At 39.0% G+C, this 18,248-nt stretch overlaps 1 protein-coding gene across 1 annotated transcript; it reads right to left on the bottom strand.

Moving 5' to 3' along the window:
* Positions 1-3,423: 3,423 nt before the first annotated feature.
* CDNF (cerebral dopamine neurotrophic factor) lies at positions 3,424-18,220 on the bottom strand. Its single transcript, XM_006211683.4, has 4 exons — positions 17,993-18,220; positions 8,393-8,520; positions 7,169-7,310; positions 3,424-3,990 (listed from the first exon to the last, which is right to left on the bottom strand). The coding sequence occupies exons 1-4, from the start codon at positions 18,105-18,107 to the stop codon at positions 3,812-3,814; spliced, it is 564 nt and encodes a 187-aa protein (XP_006211745.1). The 5' UTR covers positions 18,108-18,220; the 3' UTR covers positions 3,424-3,811.
* Positions 18,221-18,248: the final 28 nt, after the last annotated feature.

The raw sequence follows: 18,248 nt of genomic DNA, 5'->3' as shown, positions 1-18,248 counted from the left end.
CATAAAGGAGATCATTGGGATAATCAGTGACACTTGAGTGGGGACTTGCTGATCAGAAGATTGTACGATATCTGTTAATCTCCTGATTTGGGTGGGTGTCCTGTGGCTAGGTAGGGAATGTTCTTTTTCTAAGGAAATGTACATTACTATTCAGAGTTAATGGAGTATCACACCTTTTGCAACTTAATTTCAGAGGGTTGAGAAAAAATAATATGTGTATTTGCAGAGAGACAGATGGAAAATATGGTGAAATGTTAACAACTGGTGAATCTGGGAAAGAGTATATAGGACATCTGCTTACTATTCTTGAAACTGAAATTTTTCTGTAAGTTTAAAATTATTTCATAGTAAAATTTACCCCAGAAACTGTATGATAAAATTCAACACAAACTTTTGGCAAAAATAAATAATACATGTATGGAGAGAGGGATGTAGAGACACAGAGAGATCCATGGGGGGGTACTATTTGAGGCATTCTTCTATGTTTATGTACATCCATCGGGGTTTTGTTGCTGTTTTTTTAAAATGAGTTTATACTATACAAATGTAGCTTGCTTTGTTCACTTAAAAGTGTATCTCAGCGATCTTTCCACATCAGTATAGATAAATCTACCTCAGTCTTTTAATTGTGGCATACAATTGCCTTATATTGATATTCTATCATTTTTAAGTAAGTTCCCCACCAGAAGGTTGCTACCTGGTATCCTTTGAAATGTTTATCTTCTTATAAAAATTTTACTGCTAGATAATGCCATACACTTAAAGTCAACTTGTGAACCACTGCATGCTATAAGAGGAAAGAAATCCTCAGATTTGGGCTACCCAAGCATTCAAAAGTAATGATAAATTCAAGGTAAGGTTTGTGTCAACAGACAAAATCAATAAGACCCTGCAATGGGGCATGAATTTTCCATACTCTCTAGCAGTGCAGTGGACAAATTTTCAGAGGTCTTCTCATTTTATTCCTTTCCAAAACTCTACTCACTTTTAAAACTATTTTATTTTAATTTAGGAGTGTTCTTCATCAGCTGACTTAGGAATGAGCATTTCAATGTCTTCCCTTATCCCACGGCTGTGAATGTTTTACAGAATGCACGCACATGTGAAATTATTCAGGCATATTCACGATCAGCAAAAACAGAATCAGAGGAAACCATTTTATCTGCTGTGTTTATTACTAAAAAAGCTCAATTATCCCTTGATAGACTCCTTGGGAATAGCAAAATTTCTGCATACGTGTGTTATTCTGCAATTAGAAGAAGTGGGAAAGGCTATACATGAAAGAATGTCTGCTTCGCAAAGTGAGATGAGGCTGAGTCAGCAGTCAGTGATGTATAAGCAGAGTGTTGAGGGGGACAGGGAACTTGGGGATGGGGGTGAGGTGGGGATGGGGAGGGATGGGGAAAGAGGAAGGAGAAAGGAAAGGCTGCCCTGAAGAGCCTGGCTCAGCTTAGAGTCAGGTTTCTTATGCCTTTTCCTCTTCTGGACCATGGAGTTCCAGTAGCCAACTTGGCCATGGTTTAAGAATGGAACCCTCCACTAGGTAATGAAGCAAAAAGTTAAGAGCTGAGACCCTAATAACTTAGTGGAGTTGCCATATTTACTCTGGACTGGCTACTTCTGGACCTTGTTTATGTGTGAGAATCAGCTCTTGTGCATTTACTGTTCTTTGTTTTTTGTTGTTACTGTTACATTCAGTTCTCTCCATTGAGAACCTAACTGAGTCTGGCAGAAGGAAACCAATCAACCAATCACAGGATCCATGACTCCGGCCCTTAATGGTCCCTGGAAGAACGGCCCTGGCATCACTTGGGGGGGGCCAGTTAGAAATGCAGAGTCTCAGGCCCCACCCAGCCTTACTGAATCGGAATCCACAGTTTAGCAAGATCCCTGGATGATTTGTATGCATACTTTGGGAAGCGTGATCAGCACTGCCTTAGAGTAAATGCCCTCTGAGAAACCAGACTAAACATCACGGGTTTGGAATGACCTGCTGGGCAGGGTTCTTGTTACCTAGATTTATACGCTGAAAACATGACACTGAGACATGTGACCCAATTTGAGATCAGACATCAAACATACCTTTTTCAAATGACAAGTTTCTCAATAGGTTCAAAATGCACTAAAAAAAAAACCACATAAAGATTGTAAATTTGGGCTTTTTACAAGTACAGTTCATGATAAAAGCAGGGTGCTTTACAAATAATGACCAAAATCCAGAAATAATAACTTTTTTGGCTATTTATTACAGCAAAGCTTTCTTATTCTCATTTTTAAATTACTAAGTACTGATTCTTTGACAAGTTCAGCTGCATTCCAACTGCCCAACTAAAACTGCATTTACCTGTACAGTATTTAAAAGTGAAAATGATACTTTCTTTCCCTTTTCAAAAATTTTAAATGTATTATTAGTCTTACCTTTTATTTTATTTTTAAAGCCTTTTTTAAAGTTTTTTTTTCTTAAGGGGGAGGTAATTAGGTTTTTATTTTTAGAGGAGGTACTGGGGATTGAACACAGGGCCACACGCAAGCTAAGCATATGCTCTACCACTTGAGCTGTATCTTCCTCCCCCAAAATAATACTTTCAGAGTATCCTTTCAATAAATTTTCTCCTCCACTCCTGAAAAGAACTAGTAAGTAAATTCAATTCTTGAATAAACAAGATGTTTTGAATCAATTGATTTTAGTTTATTTTCCAATAATTTTTCTACAGCAGTATTTTAGGTATAAATTACATACAGTAAAATGCCCAGATCTTAATTGTACTGCTGGATGAGTTGGAAATCATATTCACTCATGTAACCGTCATCCCAATCAAGATATAGGACATTTCCCACCCCAGAAAGTTCCCACCAGTGGCCCTGCAGTCATTCCCCACCTCCACCTGCCACACAGAGACACTTACTTCTACAGTGGGCTTCTTTTTCTTATGTGGCCAGAAAACAGAATCAAAAGTGATTTTCCAACTTAAAGCTGATGAAATAGCATTAAGAACCACAAAATACCATTAAGAACCATGTTGCCTGTAGGTGCTCTTAATATGAATTAATCATCTATCAAAAGCTGGTCTAATACGCGACTGGAGGAAGGGCAAAAGACCTTGAGCTCGGTTCGGGTAACAATGCGAGTGTTGATACAATTTGCTAAGATGCTGGCTGGACTTATGTGGATTCTGGATCTATTTTAAGTAAGTTTAAATAGGTTTTAAATAGCTTTTCTTCACCTAGGAAACACTAATTTCTAGTAGTGCTTCCTGCCCTCCCATTTCTGATACCAGAAAGACAAGAGAGCTAGAACACAGACCGACTTGCAGTTAAAAGTTTACTTGCTTTATTGTATTTTTTTCACAGTTTACTTTTTAAAAAATTTTGATTATGCCAGGTTATTATCTGGGTTGAAGTTGGGAGTCAGATAAGCTAAACATCATTCCTTTTGTCCTAATCCAATATATTTAATTAAAAATTAGTGCACAGACAGGGGCCTCTGAGCAATCTCTTCCTTCTTAGAACCAATTTACTCCATTGTTTTGCCAGTGGTTCACTTTCCCCAATTTTAGGAGCTAGGCAATGACAATTTACATACAAGAAAATTATGAGAAAGGCACTGTAGCTTTCAGTACATTGCAAATTTAGGAAACCACTAGTATTAGCAGCTCTACTTATAAACCCTGGTAATCAATTCTGAGTGTAATATTAAAACAAAAAGTCTGAGACCACAAACATTGCAATTCTTGGTTATGCTCAAACAACATGTCTACACCCTAGAGAGTCATTGTGTCTCTACAGTGGATGCTGCGCTGGCTTCTGGGAATCAGAGCTCTGTTTTGCGGTGCATCGCTGCATACTTGGGTGCCAGTTCTTTGATCAGATTCACGTAGTCGGTTTTTTCCGCACAGGCCCTGCACTCTTCTCCCCAGCTGTACAGTATCTGTTTCAGCTCTGTGACTCTCATCTTGGACAGGTCCACTGATGCCAAGTCCAATTTCTTTTCTTAATGACAAAAAGGGGAATCACAATTTTTATAAAAAACAAAGCCAACTAGCAAACACTTAGAAAGGCAACTAATAAAAGAAAAATAGAAAAATAGAAATGTATATGCATATTTGCATGTATACGAGCCAGTTTCAAACTTCAGCAGATCCCTGACCTGTATTATCCTTCCACATTCCAAAAATACCTATTCCAATTAAAACGCTGAAAGTTTCCAAAATGTGTGCTTTGAACAAAGTACCAGTAATCATAAAAAACAAAATCAAAATTCTCTTCACAATCTTTTCTAGTTAAGCTGAATCATATTCAAAGTTAGCTTTAATGGAGCTCGGGGGGAAAAAAACAGAAACACACAAAGCATTTAAAGGCCAAAATTGGATTGATTAAAATTGCCACATTGAACTCTTTTTTCCTAACAACTTCTTGATTTCCTAGATATGGGCTATTATTCCATTTTTTTAAAACCCCAATAAAATTTCCACCATTTATCCTTGTAAAAAAAGAAAGAAAGAAAGAAAGAAAGAAAGAAAGAAAGAAAGAAAGAAAGAAAGAAAGAAAGAAAGAAAGAAAGAAAGAAAGAAAGAAAGAAAGAAAGGAAGGAAGGAAGGAAGGAAGGAAGAAAGAAAGAAAGAAAGAAAGAAAGAAAGAAAGAAAGAAAGAGAGAAAGAGAGAAAGAGAGAAAGAAAGAAAGAAAGAGAAAGGAAGGAAGGAAGGAAGGAAGGAAGGAAGGAAGGAAGGAAGGAAGGAAGGAAGGAAGGAAGAAAGAAAGGCAACTAAGATTCTCTATCTTGGTGCTGACTACCCTATGATCCAAAGTGGGGAGTGATCGCTATGTCTATGGAAACCAAGACATACCTAAGAAAAATGTCTTATCTACAAAGCTCTTGGGATAATTAATGATCTATCAGACTGTCTTTCTACAGAATGATCCTTGCTTCAAAACAGGGGCCTGTGTAGCTTTGCAGTATTTGCTACCACTCCATGGCTTCTCAAGGTCAGTGTTCATGAAACAAATAGCACCACATCCTAAGTGCTGCTCCTAAGGTAAAAAAGAGCGAATCAGTAAAAGGTGGTGCTTTGGGATGGCCTTGCGTGTGTGGCTAACTGAAAGCCATAGATCGTAATTAACTAGAAACTTATGATTCACTTTTTATACAAAGATATGTTTGTGGTAAAACAGATGAGCATCCGCATTAGCAAGCACTACTAAGTTTTCTGATGGTAATCATTTTGCAATATATAGGTAAATCAAATCAACACATTGTACACTTTAAATTCACACAACATTAAATGTCAGTTGTATCTCACTAAAGCTGGAAATAAATAATAATTGGATTTTAAAGCCTTTTTGTTTGGACAGTCAGCTATACTCTGTGCTCCAGAGAATCCATACAGTTTTTACAGTGATTCCCATTGTTTAAAAAAACAGAGCAAAGACATTCTTTCAAGTCAAAAACCAAGTAACACCTTGCTAATTGAAAACATATTCCAAATCTACACTTATCTTATTTGTTAATTTCATGGATGACTTGACAGAATACCTTTAAGAGCAGAAGATTTTATAGCCTAAATTATTAGTAATCCACAGCTCAAAGGTCCCTGTTCAATCTCAACTTTCCTGCCAAAAAATAAGCTGGGAAGAATTTAGAACTTGTGGTCTATTCAAGATAAATGGTTGGAGAAAACTACTTTTTTGCAAGCATTGGTAGTTTCTTCAGGTTATTTGGGAGAACTTGGCATTTGGCATGAATTTTCAAAAGGGGAAATCATTTATGACACCTTAAAACTACAAGGAAAAGGTCGATACCAAACATAAATCTAGTTCATGGCTCCCCAAGGGCCTCTAGTGGCCAGCATGGCCAAAACATTCATAAGTAGTCATTTCCTCTCAATAATATCTGATTAATTTTTCTATTATTCAAGAAGCCCAGTAAGATGCTTTGCACATAGTAGAAGTTATTCAAAGTAAATTTGTTGTTTTATATTTTTTTATTGATGGCATACATATACATACATATATATTTCTTTTCATTTTTTTTTGTTGTTGTAAGTTACTACAAGATATTAAATAGTCCCCAAAGGGACCAAACTGGGCTGATATTCAATATCTTGTAAAATAAATTTGTTGAATGAAAGAATCAGCCCAGTTTTGTCCCTTTAAGGACCATGGTTTATATGGACTCAGTGATTCATCCTCTACTTTGTTGCTTGGAAACCAATAAAACGATGCCTGCCCCATCATCTCTGCCTGGAAGTTAAGGCCTGCTCTTGGCAAACAGAAAAGCAGGTTGTCTTTGGCATCTTCCAATCAAATTTGCTAAAAGCCAGCTGCATAGCTATGGTGTGTAAGCATATTCCACAGCTCTGTTGGAAAACAAGACTAAAATAATTCAGAATTGGGTGTTAATTACTTAGGCAGTTTATAATACCACACTGGGTATGTAACATAAAACAATGACGTAAGCAAAAGAAATGGCTTCCTACTGTGGAATTTCAGGTGTTAAGGATAGGTTCGGGGTGGAGGGGGGACTCTCCCAGCCTTTGATCCTACCTATTCAATTTACCCAAAAGGCTGGCCCAGATACGAATCCTCCGTATAAGAATAGATCGATGCATATGCAATCTATCAGGCCAAGGTTTTAAATAGGTCATCTTCCTTTCCTGGCTGTTTATTTTAGGCACCCTTGATAAGGCTACTTCATCAGGCAAAACCTGATTTGATGTGAATAACCTATTTCCTAAAAGTTGAAGCTGGTGGAATCTAGGCTCTAGGAAGAAAGTTATAGTCCCATTTCAAATGTCACAGTGCTTACATCACCTTTGAATAGATGCAACTTTTGTCTTAATAGCTTACCGAGGGCTAATTTACCATGAGTACTGCTCCCTTGATATTTTGAACTTCACCTTGACTTTGCATTTGACATTGCCTTGGAGACTTAGGAGTTTAAACGTTGCCATTTGGGTGGGCAGGTTTACCTGACACTGATTATGCCAGTATTCATTTCTCTTCTTCCAGAGGAACTCGGGGGGCACTAGGCACCATCCAGCAGCCCCACACCCTATTGGCAAGTGTAAATTCCTTTCTTTCTAACACTGACGTTTTAGACAGCTGGGCCTATGTTTAGAGAATTGGCACCATGTCAGACGTTTGGAGAGGAAACATTTGACTCTGTTATACCATATTTCAGCTCACAGATCTGGCTGTCCACCTTCTTCAGCTTCTCACAAATCTTCATTGCAGGCATGTGCACACTCATCGGGCGAGTGACCTCACTTAGGATCTTTGCGGCTGCATCTTCTGTTGCTCCCAGATAGTAGCACTGAAGGAGAATGAAGAGAACTTAGTGGCCCAGACACCGAATAAAGCAAGCAGTGTAGTTTCAAGAAGTGAGAAAGAGGTTAACCTAGTTTTCATGGCCCAGCTATTAAATTTTAACCCCTGCTCACTAGGGCACCAGAAAATGAATGACTCCATTCCCACGATCAGCCTAGTTAGAAGTACCCTGCAATTCTCACGATGCTTCAAGACTGATGATAAGCACCAACACTTGTTAAATGTTTTTGTCTGTTTCAGGTGCTGCTTTCGGGGCTTTAAAGGTATTATGTATGAATTCTCACAGCACTCCTGTGATGTACGTACTCCTATTATCCCCATTTTACACCCAAGCAACTAGAGGTCACCCAACTGGCAAGTAGGAGAGACTGAATTAATTAAAAAATCTAGCCTCTGGGCTCTGGAGTCCATGCCCTGTTCCATCATGTTCTACTCCCTTTTAAACTACCTGGCAAGCATTTTACATTTTAAAATATAACATTTAATGGCACAAATAAGTGCTGAGAATTTTACAGGGTACCAGTGGTGAGCAGTCAACAAGGCAAATTTAACTGACAAATGCAACATGACAACTTCAGGTGAAATGAATTGGCCCAAGATTGTCTGTAGCGCTTTAAAACAGTATATTAAAACGAGTCATGTGTATATACCCAGGAAACATCATTACAAGAAAACATAAATGCTTTATTAATTATGCATAAATAGTGATATGAAAATATTTTGATAGGTTTCACTCATTGTCTTGATAAGAAATGGAAGGTCTACCCACCCAGGACAGTAAATTCTCATTAGGAATTCAATTGTATCATTTTATTTAAGAGATCGTGGACTTGGTTGCCCTGTGGTTTATTCAGAAAGCCAAACGAAACCAGATGTATTCTAGATGAAAATATATGTGACTTCATCTCCCTGAAAGATCAGTTCCTGTTTGCTGTCTAAGTCAAGGTGCTCGAGGCAAGCATCCAAGTAGGAGAACATTAAATTCAAGATGAGGAATGAAATGACCAGTAGTTTTCTTCAAGTGGAAAATGTTTTCAAGGGGAAAATGAAAGGTGAAAATGTGCATACCAGGCGGTTTTCTTTTCCTTTGACATCCAGGCAAAAGCTGATCAGTTCTTTTTCTAGGGTTTCCAGAGAAAAGTCGATCCCTCTGGCTATCAGAGAGTTGTAGAATCGACTCAGGAATTCATTGCATACTAGAAGGAATGAAGAAATGGTGCGTTTAAGTATAATATAACCACGACATTTATGTATCTGTCCCACTCGTTAAATAAAAAAGTATGATTCAACACACTGTGACAACAAATTCAAATTAAATGTAAGAATGGTTTCAAGGCTGTAGCTATTAACTTAGTATTGGGCCTTGAATAATATGAGCTTATTGAATCAGCCCATCATTCTTTGGAACCAAGTTCTACCTTATGAGAACTTTCCCACAAAATCTGACTAACGCTAAAAGGAAACATCGCCTTCTCTAGGATACGATGCTTGGGACAGCTTAGTTTAAAGCACAGAGAAAAATCTGAATATGTGTCTTGAGTGAAGCCCCTTGGTGGTCTGCATCTGCCTCTTTGTTCCATCATCATTGTCCTGAAGTGAAACCCCAATTTGAACAATCATTTTCAATCCCAGGGTCCAGAGCCAGTGAAGAGATGGAGCTCAAAGAGGCACAGACAATAAGAACAATCATAGGTACCATTCGTTGGCACTGTTCTGAGCATGTTATGTGTATGTACCCATTCACATCTCAGAACAAAGCTCTGATGCAGATACATTACTATCTTCATCTTACAGATGAAGAAACTGAGTCAGAAAGAGGCCAATGAACTTGCCCAAGAAGTGATAGGGAGGGAATTCGATTCCAGATGGTCTGACTCTGGGCACATACGCTTATCCACTAGGTTCCTCTGCAGCAGGAGGAGGATGCTTTCCCATGTTGTTTTCTCAAAGGGGCGAGTGTCTAGCCCAAGCCTGCTGAGAAGGAAATGGAGGCCAGAGTTTATGCGGAAAACAGCATCCCTAATATTAGGAAGAGAATTCTAGGAAAATACCATAAGGAAGAGTGGCAAATTCTAGGGTAACCAGGAATAAATTTAGCAATATATCAAGATTTTGAAGGAAAAAATTATATAACTGTATCAAAAGACCTAAAATTTGACCTAAGAAATTGGAAGATAAACTATCTTCATGAATGGAAAGATCCAGTATTATGGATGACAATCATTTTTAAGTAAATCTATAAACTTAGTGTTATAAAAATCCCAATAGGATTTTTTATAGATTTGACAAGCTGATCCAAAAATACATATGAAGAAAACAAGAGCAAATGAAAACCAAGAGACGTTGGAAGAAGGTGTTTGGGAAGCAAACCTTATCTGATATTAAGACCTAATTCTAAGGCTATAGCATTTAAAACACTGTAGGACTGGCACAGATATAGACCAATGGAACAAAATAGTGAGTCTAGAAACAGATGCATAAATATAGAGGAGCTTAATATAGGACAGAAGTGATGCTAAAAAATCAGTGGAGAAAAATGGGCTAGTCGGTAAGTGACACTAGGATAACTTACTATGGAAAAATACAAACTTAGATCTCTCTCCAAAACTACACAGAAATGTGAATCCCGGGTGAATAAAGACATGGGAAGAGCAACACTAGAAAAATTTCAGAAGAAATCACAGGAAAGCATCTTCATGACATCAGGACAGAGAAGTATTTCTTAAAGAAGATATCAAAACACAGATCATATATTTGAGTACATCAAAATTAAACACATTTGTAATGCAAAAGAAATCATAAGTAAATAAGACAAGCCACAAACTGGAGTAAGATATTTACAACATATAATTGACAAAGGGTTAACATCCAGCATACATGAAAAATCACCATGGTCATACTCTGAGGTCCAGCCATTACCAGTGACTATCACCTCTCTAGAATCTCAGTGGAAACATTCCACTGTCTGACCATCACCTCCCATCTTTACAGCTCACAACCTCTAACGCCCCAATGCCAACCTTTCTCTGACCTTGCCAGGTCATACTATCCATTGATTCTGCCACCTTTTCACTATGCTTCCCTACCCAGCTCAGATTCCATGGTTCAACATTATAATCCCTCCTTTGCACATAAACTCAATTCCCTTGCATCTCTCTGCCTTGTTGTACTCACCTAGCAAAACCTTAACCCTGGTTAAAGCCATCTCTCCGCCCACTTTGCACCTATATTCACTGAACACAGCTGGAGGAAGTAACACAGCCATGCTCACTGGTCTCACTTCAAGTTCGTCATCACTGATTTCAAGTGAGCCATCAGTGCTGCTCCACAATCCTACTACATTGACCTTACTCACACTCTATCCCAGTCCCAAAATGATGATGGCGCACTGCTGTCTCTGAAACCTTGTCTGACACCTCCACCCCAGCCTCACTGATGATCGTGCTTCCTATTTCTCTGGGTGGGGGGGAAGCAAGAGGAAAGACCTCTCACTTGCTTCTGCCACCACATCCACCGCACTTGTACCGGCACAGTCTACCTTAATTCTCTGAATGGACTGTGACCGTCCTTCCACCTGCTAAGCAGATACTGTCAACTCTCTTTTTCTGCACCTCTGCCCTCTTTCTCTCCTGGCTTTTTCTATTAGGCTGCCACACACTGTTATTTCTCACATCTTAAAAACAACAAAACCTCTCTCAACATCACATTGCCCCCAACACCAAATACCATCCCATTTCTCCACTCGTCTTTAAGAAAAATCCCGTAAAATAATTTTTATACTCGTGGTTTCCACATCTCTTCTCTCTCCCTCTCCCTTCCTCCCCCCACCAAGTCTAAAGTCAATGAGGTATAAAATGTCTGATATGAAAAACAGTGTCCCTTGCCTCCCCTTCCCCATTTCCCCCAAACTCAAAGCTTTCACTTTGAAGTCTTTTAGCTGATTCCTTTGGAATTAACAAATTTTAAATAACATGTTTCCGTGGCTAATTCTTGAATTTTATTTTCAGTCTTAGATATTTATTTTTCTAACTGTCTTAGATATTATAGTTTTTTTTTCCTGTGAAAGAGAAAGATTTAACTCTTTTCTCCAAACCCACCTCTCGTAAAAAGCATATAGTTGGATGTTTTTATGTAGCCTTACACTCTTTATCTTTTAACTTAAGTATTTACTATTTAACTTAGCTTTTGAAGAATATAACAATGCCACCTGCAGGAAAAGAGCTACAACTTTTTTCAGAAAGATAATGATAAATGTTTACAATCACATTAGTGGAATGATTAAATTATCAGTGGGCTAGGAACAGTTCCATTCACACCTTCTAGAACTGAAGTCAGTCTCACATTTTCTGCTCCAGCTTAATTTTGGAGAGAGGAAAAACAAACAAAAAAAGCTACCAGATTAGTCTTGCTGGTATCAGGACTAGAAGCCTGGGAATATAATACATGTTACAATGAGTTAAGACTTTAAGAATAACCAGAAGTTCTTGAATAATTTGTACACTAATTCATTGTTCCAATTTTATTTTTTTATATTGCCTTAAATAAATTAATTCCCAAAGCCACACTCAGAAGGCAGTATAGGTAGTGATTCAGTGCTTGGGCGCTGAAGCCAGACTCTCGGGGTCCAAATGCTGGCTTAACCGTTTACTAGCTGTGACTTTGGGCTTTTCAATGTTAAATCATCTGATCATCTAGTTGCTATTTCTTTGGAGGTCATCAGTCTTCCTTCTCTGTGTTGAAGATTGTCTCTGTTCTCCATTCGTGTTTTGTAGTTCCCTTCTGATGTGATAAGATGTGGAATGATTTTTATGTATACTGTTCGGCATGTGCTGAACTTCAAAATCTGGGTTTATGACTTTGATTAGTTTGGGAAAATGAGCTATCATCTCTTTTGCTCCAGCCATACCCTCTCTCATCTCCTTCTGGAAGTCCAATTAACCTTTGTTGGAATTTTTTTTCTCTTTATCCTCATTGTACTTCTGTCCCTGTTTCATATTTTCATTTTCAATCTCTCAGTGATTCCTTTTTGACAAGCTCTTCAATCTTCTAACTCACTAATTCTTTTTTCAGCTCTGTCTAATCTGCTGTTAATCGATTAATTTCTACTTTTAGATGCTTATTTAGTTCTTCTCCAAATATGGTTGGACATTTTTAATAGCTTCCTAGACTTTATTCATATTTTCAATTCCTTCTTTTATTTCTTTAAACATAATAATAAACATATTTTATATTCTGTGCCTGATAATTTTAATACCTGAAGCCTTTCCAGGTCTGTGTCTTCTGTCTCTTGTCTCATCTCTGCTACTTATGGTGCCCTTCTTTCCATAGCTTTGTGACTTTTCTGAATGTGAACTTTATTTCTTAGGATTTTTGTGGGAGTTACTAGAATTTTGTGGGACTGGGTGGAAGGTTAATCTTACCTATAGGTAAGATTAACATTTACTGATGTCTGCTTGAAATCTCTTTAAACTAAATTCTCAGTTTGTAATGTTTGGGGCCATCCAGGTTGACTGTAAATTTGAGCTTCATACATGCTAGCTTGTGAGTATGAATGATCAGGAGACGTTTTTGCTTTCTCTTTTACTCAGTAAAAATAATTCAAGTATTACAGTTCTTTTTAGTCTCTAAAGATGGTAGTAGAGCTGTAGTTATTCCCAGGTCGCTCTTTATAATGAAGGTCGAGCTCTCTGGGGTTCCAAAGGAATTGGGGGAGAATCTAGTATTTCACTCCTTATTGGTAACATTCTGGGCTGTGTCTTTATTCTCTTTAATTACTTACTTTATCCATTCTCTTTATTTTACAGCCATGAAAATCTAAGTTCAGATCGCCTGGGTAGCAAATGCCCTCAAGACAAACCCCAGCTTCAGGGGGCTCTTTACCTCTTTTGGTTTCCACTTTCACTGTGTTTTTTGTCTCTGGGTATGCCTTACTAACTCACACTTAAAACATTTTCACACTTTTATTCATCCAGTGTTTTTAGTTGCTTTCAGCTGGAGGACCAGAAGTGTCATTTTTTAGAATTTGAAATTATATTCATTCCTCATGCTATTTAATAGGAACAGAACACAAATTAGAACAGCCATTCTGTGCTTTTAATAAATATTTATTGGTCAATTAGTAAGTTCCAGACAATGCTCTAGGTTGTTGAAAAAGAAAGTTTGTAAGAACTCTCAAGGATGACATTCTTGTGAATAAATAAAAGAATCTTGTGGCTATGAAGAAAAAGAAACATGGTAAGGGGGATAGAGGGTGATAGAAGGTAATAGTATTCTTCTAAAAGGGGTGGGCAGAGAAAGTAGTGTGTGTACAGAGACCTTAAGGAAGTGAAAGAACAACTCAAACATAGTGCTTGGGAAGAACTCTCCAGGCAGAGGGGAGAAACAGTGCATGCGTGTCCTTGGCAGGTCCAAGAACAGTAAGGGAGTCAGTGTGATAGAAGGAGAGTGACCAAGAGGGAGGATAGCAGAAAAAGAGGTCAAGTAAGTAGCACTGTGCCGGGTCATCTAGGGCTTTGAGGCCACAGTAAGGATTCTGGGTCGTACTCTGAGAAGGGGCACCATTAAAGGTTTTAAGCAGAACCAAAAGAATTTGCTAATGGATTGGATGGTGGAGGGGGTGAGAGGGTAGGGGGGAGACAGATGTCAAGGATGACTCCAAGGATTTTGGCCTGAGAAACTACAAGAGTGGAGTTGCCATTTGCTTAACTGGGAAGGCTGCAGGAAAAGTGCGCTCATGAAGACAAGCAGGAATTCTGTCTTGACATGTGACATTTGAGATGCTTCTACACAGTTGTGACGATTAAGTTTATGTGGCTTATGTGTCTACTTGGAGGGTGTTTTTGAGTGAGATTAACATTTAAATCAGTGAACTTTGGCTAAAGCAGATTGCCCCCCATAATGTGGATAACTCATCCAATCAGTTGAAGGCCTGAGTAGAACAAAAAAGATTACCCAAGCAAGAGGGAATTCTCCAGCAAACTGCCTTCCACCGTTGGCTTTCCAGAGCCCCCAGCCTGTCAGCCCACACTGCAAATTTTAGACATCTTCACCTCCAATCAGGAAAGCCAATTCCTTATAATAAATCTATCTGTATGTATGTACCTATCCTATTGGTTCTGTTTCTCTGGAGAATCCTAATACAATGTCAGACACTGCAAACAGTGAAAATTTGCTGGGTATATAAATCTGGAGTTCAGGGTTGAGTTGTAGGTTGAATGCTAAACTTGTAGGTCATCAACCTTAAAATGGCCTTTGTGCGATGAGACCACAGGATAAGGAGAGGTCTCAGTCTTGTGAAATTCCATTGTTTAGAAACTGGGAAGATGGAAAGAACCAGAAAAAGAATGAAAGGAACAGCCAGTAAGGCAGGATGAGATTAAAGAGTGTGTACCAGAAGACAAGCAAAGAAAGGGTTAAAAAGGAGGGACTGACTGATGAGCTGTGTTAATGCTATCGATAGAATGCATGCGGAAAATGAGACATTTGCCAACATGTATTTTGCTAAGTGTAATTAGCAAATAGACCTAGTATGCAAAAGAGACACCTGCTGTAATGATTAATGCAGAAACCATCTTTAATGACCTCTAAGTCTCCTCTTCCTGCAAAAGAAACCCGGTGTTCCAATGCCTCATTGCTCTTTCTCTATTCCAACAACACACCTACATATGACTTTTACATCTCAACTGTCACTCTGTCAATGTATTACCTAAATGATGGGAGTTGGGAATTCTAACTTGGACTTTAAAAGATACACTTTTGACTCACTAAAAGTGACACAAAATTTTATTGCAGCATATATGTATACATTTGCAACAGAATTGAGTGCCTACCTTATGCCCTGCACCCTGGTAGCTGCTGGAGATGATGTCGTGAGAGAGAGTCTTGACTTTCCAGGAGTGTCCACGTGGAGGAGACCACGATAATTTCTCAACACTATGAGACATGCACTAGATACTGTCTGAGAACAGAGGGGAGGCACCTCCCTGGAGGAAATTGGTAAATCACCGCAAGATATTAAATAAGAGAATAACATTATCATGCTGCCAGGGGAAGGATGCTGTTGTGGCAGTAAGGAAGGCAGAAACACTGGAGTTGGGGAAGGACAAAGGATGGGTGTATGGGATCAGGGAGAGAGAAGTCCCTGGCTAGCCGACCAGCTATCTACTGACGCCATAAGCTAACAGGTTTGGGGCACTGAGTAGCGGGGAAGACTACGACTTTGTGACTCTGTTGAGTCTGAGGTGTAAGATACCTAAGTAGGGATGTCCAGTCTTCAGTTGGATGCAAGGTCTGGGATTCTAGAAAGGAGGTGGGTTGGATATAAACATTTGAGATTAATGTGACTTTGATCGGTTTATTCTGATTGCACAGAAGAATGTTTAGACTGAGAAGAAAGGAGGGCAGAGGGCAGAACTGTGGAAAATTCTAATATTGAAGCCATGGCTAGAGAATGAGAAGCCCACAAAGGTATTATGAACAACTAGGCACAGAGATAGCAAATAAAGCATTCTCATGGCCATCAAGAGAAGACATTTTCTGAAAAAGAAAGAAGTCAGTGGTGCCCCATGCCACAGAGAAGTCACAATAAAAATGGAAAGTTATTCCTTGGGTTGACATGAAGAAAATAATCTCACTATAAATCACCAAACAAATTAGTAATTTAAGTTTCCTGGCATGTATTTATTGCTATAACCAGATAACCATACTCCTCTTATTTATGTTGTAGGGTTTTTGTTTAAAAATAGTCCCATAAGTGAATCTATAATTATTTCAAAGTTAAAAAAAATCAAGTAGTCCCATAAGACAGGGCTTTTAAGGAGATCCAGAAATGTTTACATTTTTTTTTTTTCAGTTAGCTTCACAGGACCTAAAAGGAGGGTCGAGGAAAGTAAAAGGAATGGGTAAAGTGATCCTAGTTTAGGAAAAACAAAAACAAAAACCTGGAGAACACACGTCCTTTCTGAAAAGAGCTGCCACAGCCAATTCCCACTAGATGGACACGTGGGCTAGTCTTGACTGGTCATTTGGTCTTCCAGATAAGCCAGAAATCTGCATTTTTTTAATATGACATCTCCCAATTTTAAAATGTAGCCAATGAATTTAAATGTTTTTTCAAAATATTCTATAAACTTGATAAAATACATCAATATTTTTGTTTTCATGGACTCTTAGTTTTTACTGACAAAAGTCAGTAGTGTCCTGGGCCACAGAGTAGTCAAGAATGGAAATTTGCCCTACAGTATGTATTGTGCAGCATCTTAATCTTATACATTGTGGGGAAATTAATTGGCTGATGATAACCACTCATAAGAGGAAACAGAGCCAGATCTAGACTCTATTTCTTCTTGTTCTAAAACCAGTACTTCCTTCACTGTGATTCTACAATTTCTTTAACGAATGTAAATGTATACCCAGGTTAGTCAGACATGCAAGTTAATAATCACAGTAGGTTGTAATAAATTCAGGAAAGATGTTAGAAGCCTCACATTTAATTAGTCCAGATGCTCTGGCCCTTCTGAAATGGTTTTAAGTCAAAGATCCAGAAATTAAGTTACTGATGACTAACTCTCTCAATTGTTTATGCCTCACAAATTTTGCTTTAAACATCTAGGTTGCAGTCATAAAGGGATCTTTAAATTAAATTACAACTTAGCTGAGCAAATATCTATATCTAAAGTTTAAAAACAATATCATGTAGGTATTTTAAATTTCTGGAGAAAAGTGTAATTATTGCAGCGCTGATAGAAAACTGGACTCCGATTGTGAAGACTTTATTCAGTTATAGTACCATATATACCCATCCATTACTTCAACATATATTGTGAACCTACAATTTCCTATTATGTAAGAATAGATTCGCAAGCTCAGGGAAGGGTGAGGGTGATAAACATTTAAACTAATTACTTCAATGAATGAAACACGGAAGGAAGTGCTACAGTAGTCCAGGAGTTAAGGGGCTAGCATAGCTAATTATCATCTTTGATATCGTTAACAGCCTTCTGAAATAGGTATTATCATGTTGATTTTGCAAGAACCCGATACAGTGGCCTCAGAGCTGGAAGACTGGGTGGGACGTAGACCTAGGTGTTCTGACTGCAAGTCCACATACGAGATTCTGTGAACAAAAAAGGAAATCAACTCTTCTGTATTCCTTCCCTCTCGAGGAGCTAACGTAATCCTCTGTAAAGAAACTTTTCTCCGTAAAATCCTAACAAGTGTTAGTTACGTCCTCTGATTTAAGACATTTCAACTCAACTGCAGACAATTTGTCATGTTTTGTCCTTTTGGCAGTTACAAACTAACTTGAACGTGAAAGCCTCCTCCTGTGTAAAGAAAGACAAGTCTCGCCGGTTAGGGCAGCAGAATCAAACCGGCGCCAGGGTCCTCTGCATCTAGACGTGTCTGCACAAAATCGAATCCAATTCCACACCTACCAGTTTTGACTGAAGCAGCTTAATAGAGCATGGTTAAGAACGCAGCCTGAAGGTGTCACTGGGCCCGGCTCGAAACTTGCCTAGGATTGGGCGAAGGCGATCAGAAACCAGAGCCAGGGCTCACATTTCCTGAGCGAAATGTTATTTATAGCCGGGGCCGGGGGAAGCCAAAGCCGACAACAGCTGCACTGCGACGCGGTGCCACCGCCATGCAAGCAGGTCTCACACCGCTCACCTTCACAGTCAGCGCCTGGCCGCCCCCCGGCCTCCTGGCCCTGCGCCTGCCCCGGGTTAGAGACCCAAAACCCGGCGCAAAAGGCCACCATTGCTGCTGGGCCCCCGCACCACATGCTGAACCAGCAGCTCCCAATGCCTCGCCACCAGCATAAACAACAGCCGCACTGTTACCGCCCGGGGCAGCTCCAAGACGCAGGAGCGCAGAGAGAAGGGACGTCAAAAAATCTGTCCGAGGTTGCTGGGACAAATGACGC

This window comes from Vicugna pacos, chromosome 35 (assembly GCF_048564905.1).
Source record: "Vicugna pacos chromosome 35, VicPac4, whole genome shotgun sequence".
Lineage (NCBI taxonomy): Eukaryota > Metazoa > Chordata > Mammalia > Artiodactyla > Camelidae > Vicugna > Vicugna pacos.
The sequence above is the reverse complement of the archived record's forward strand: the minus strand, read 5'-3'. Positions and strand labels throughout refer to the sequence as shown.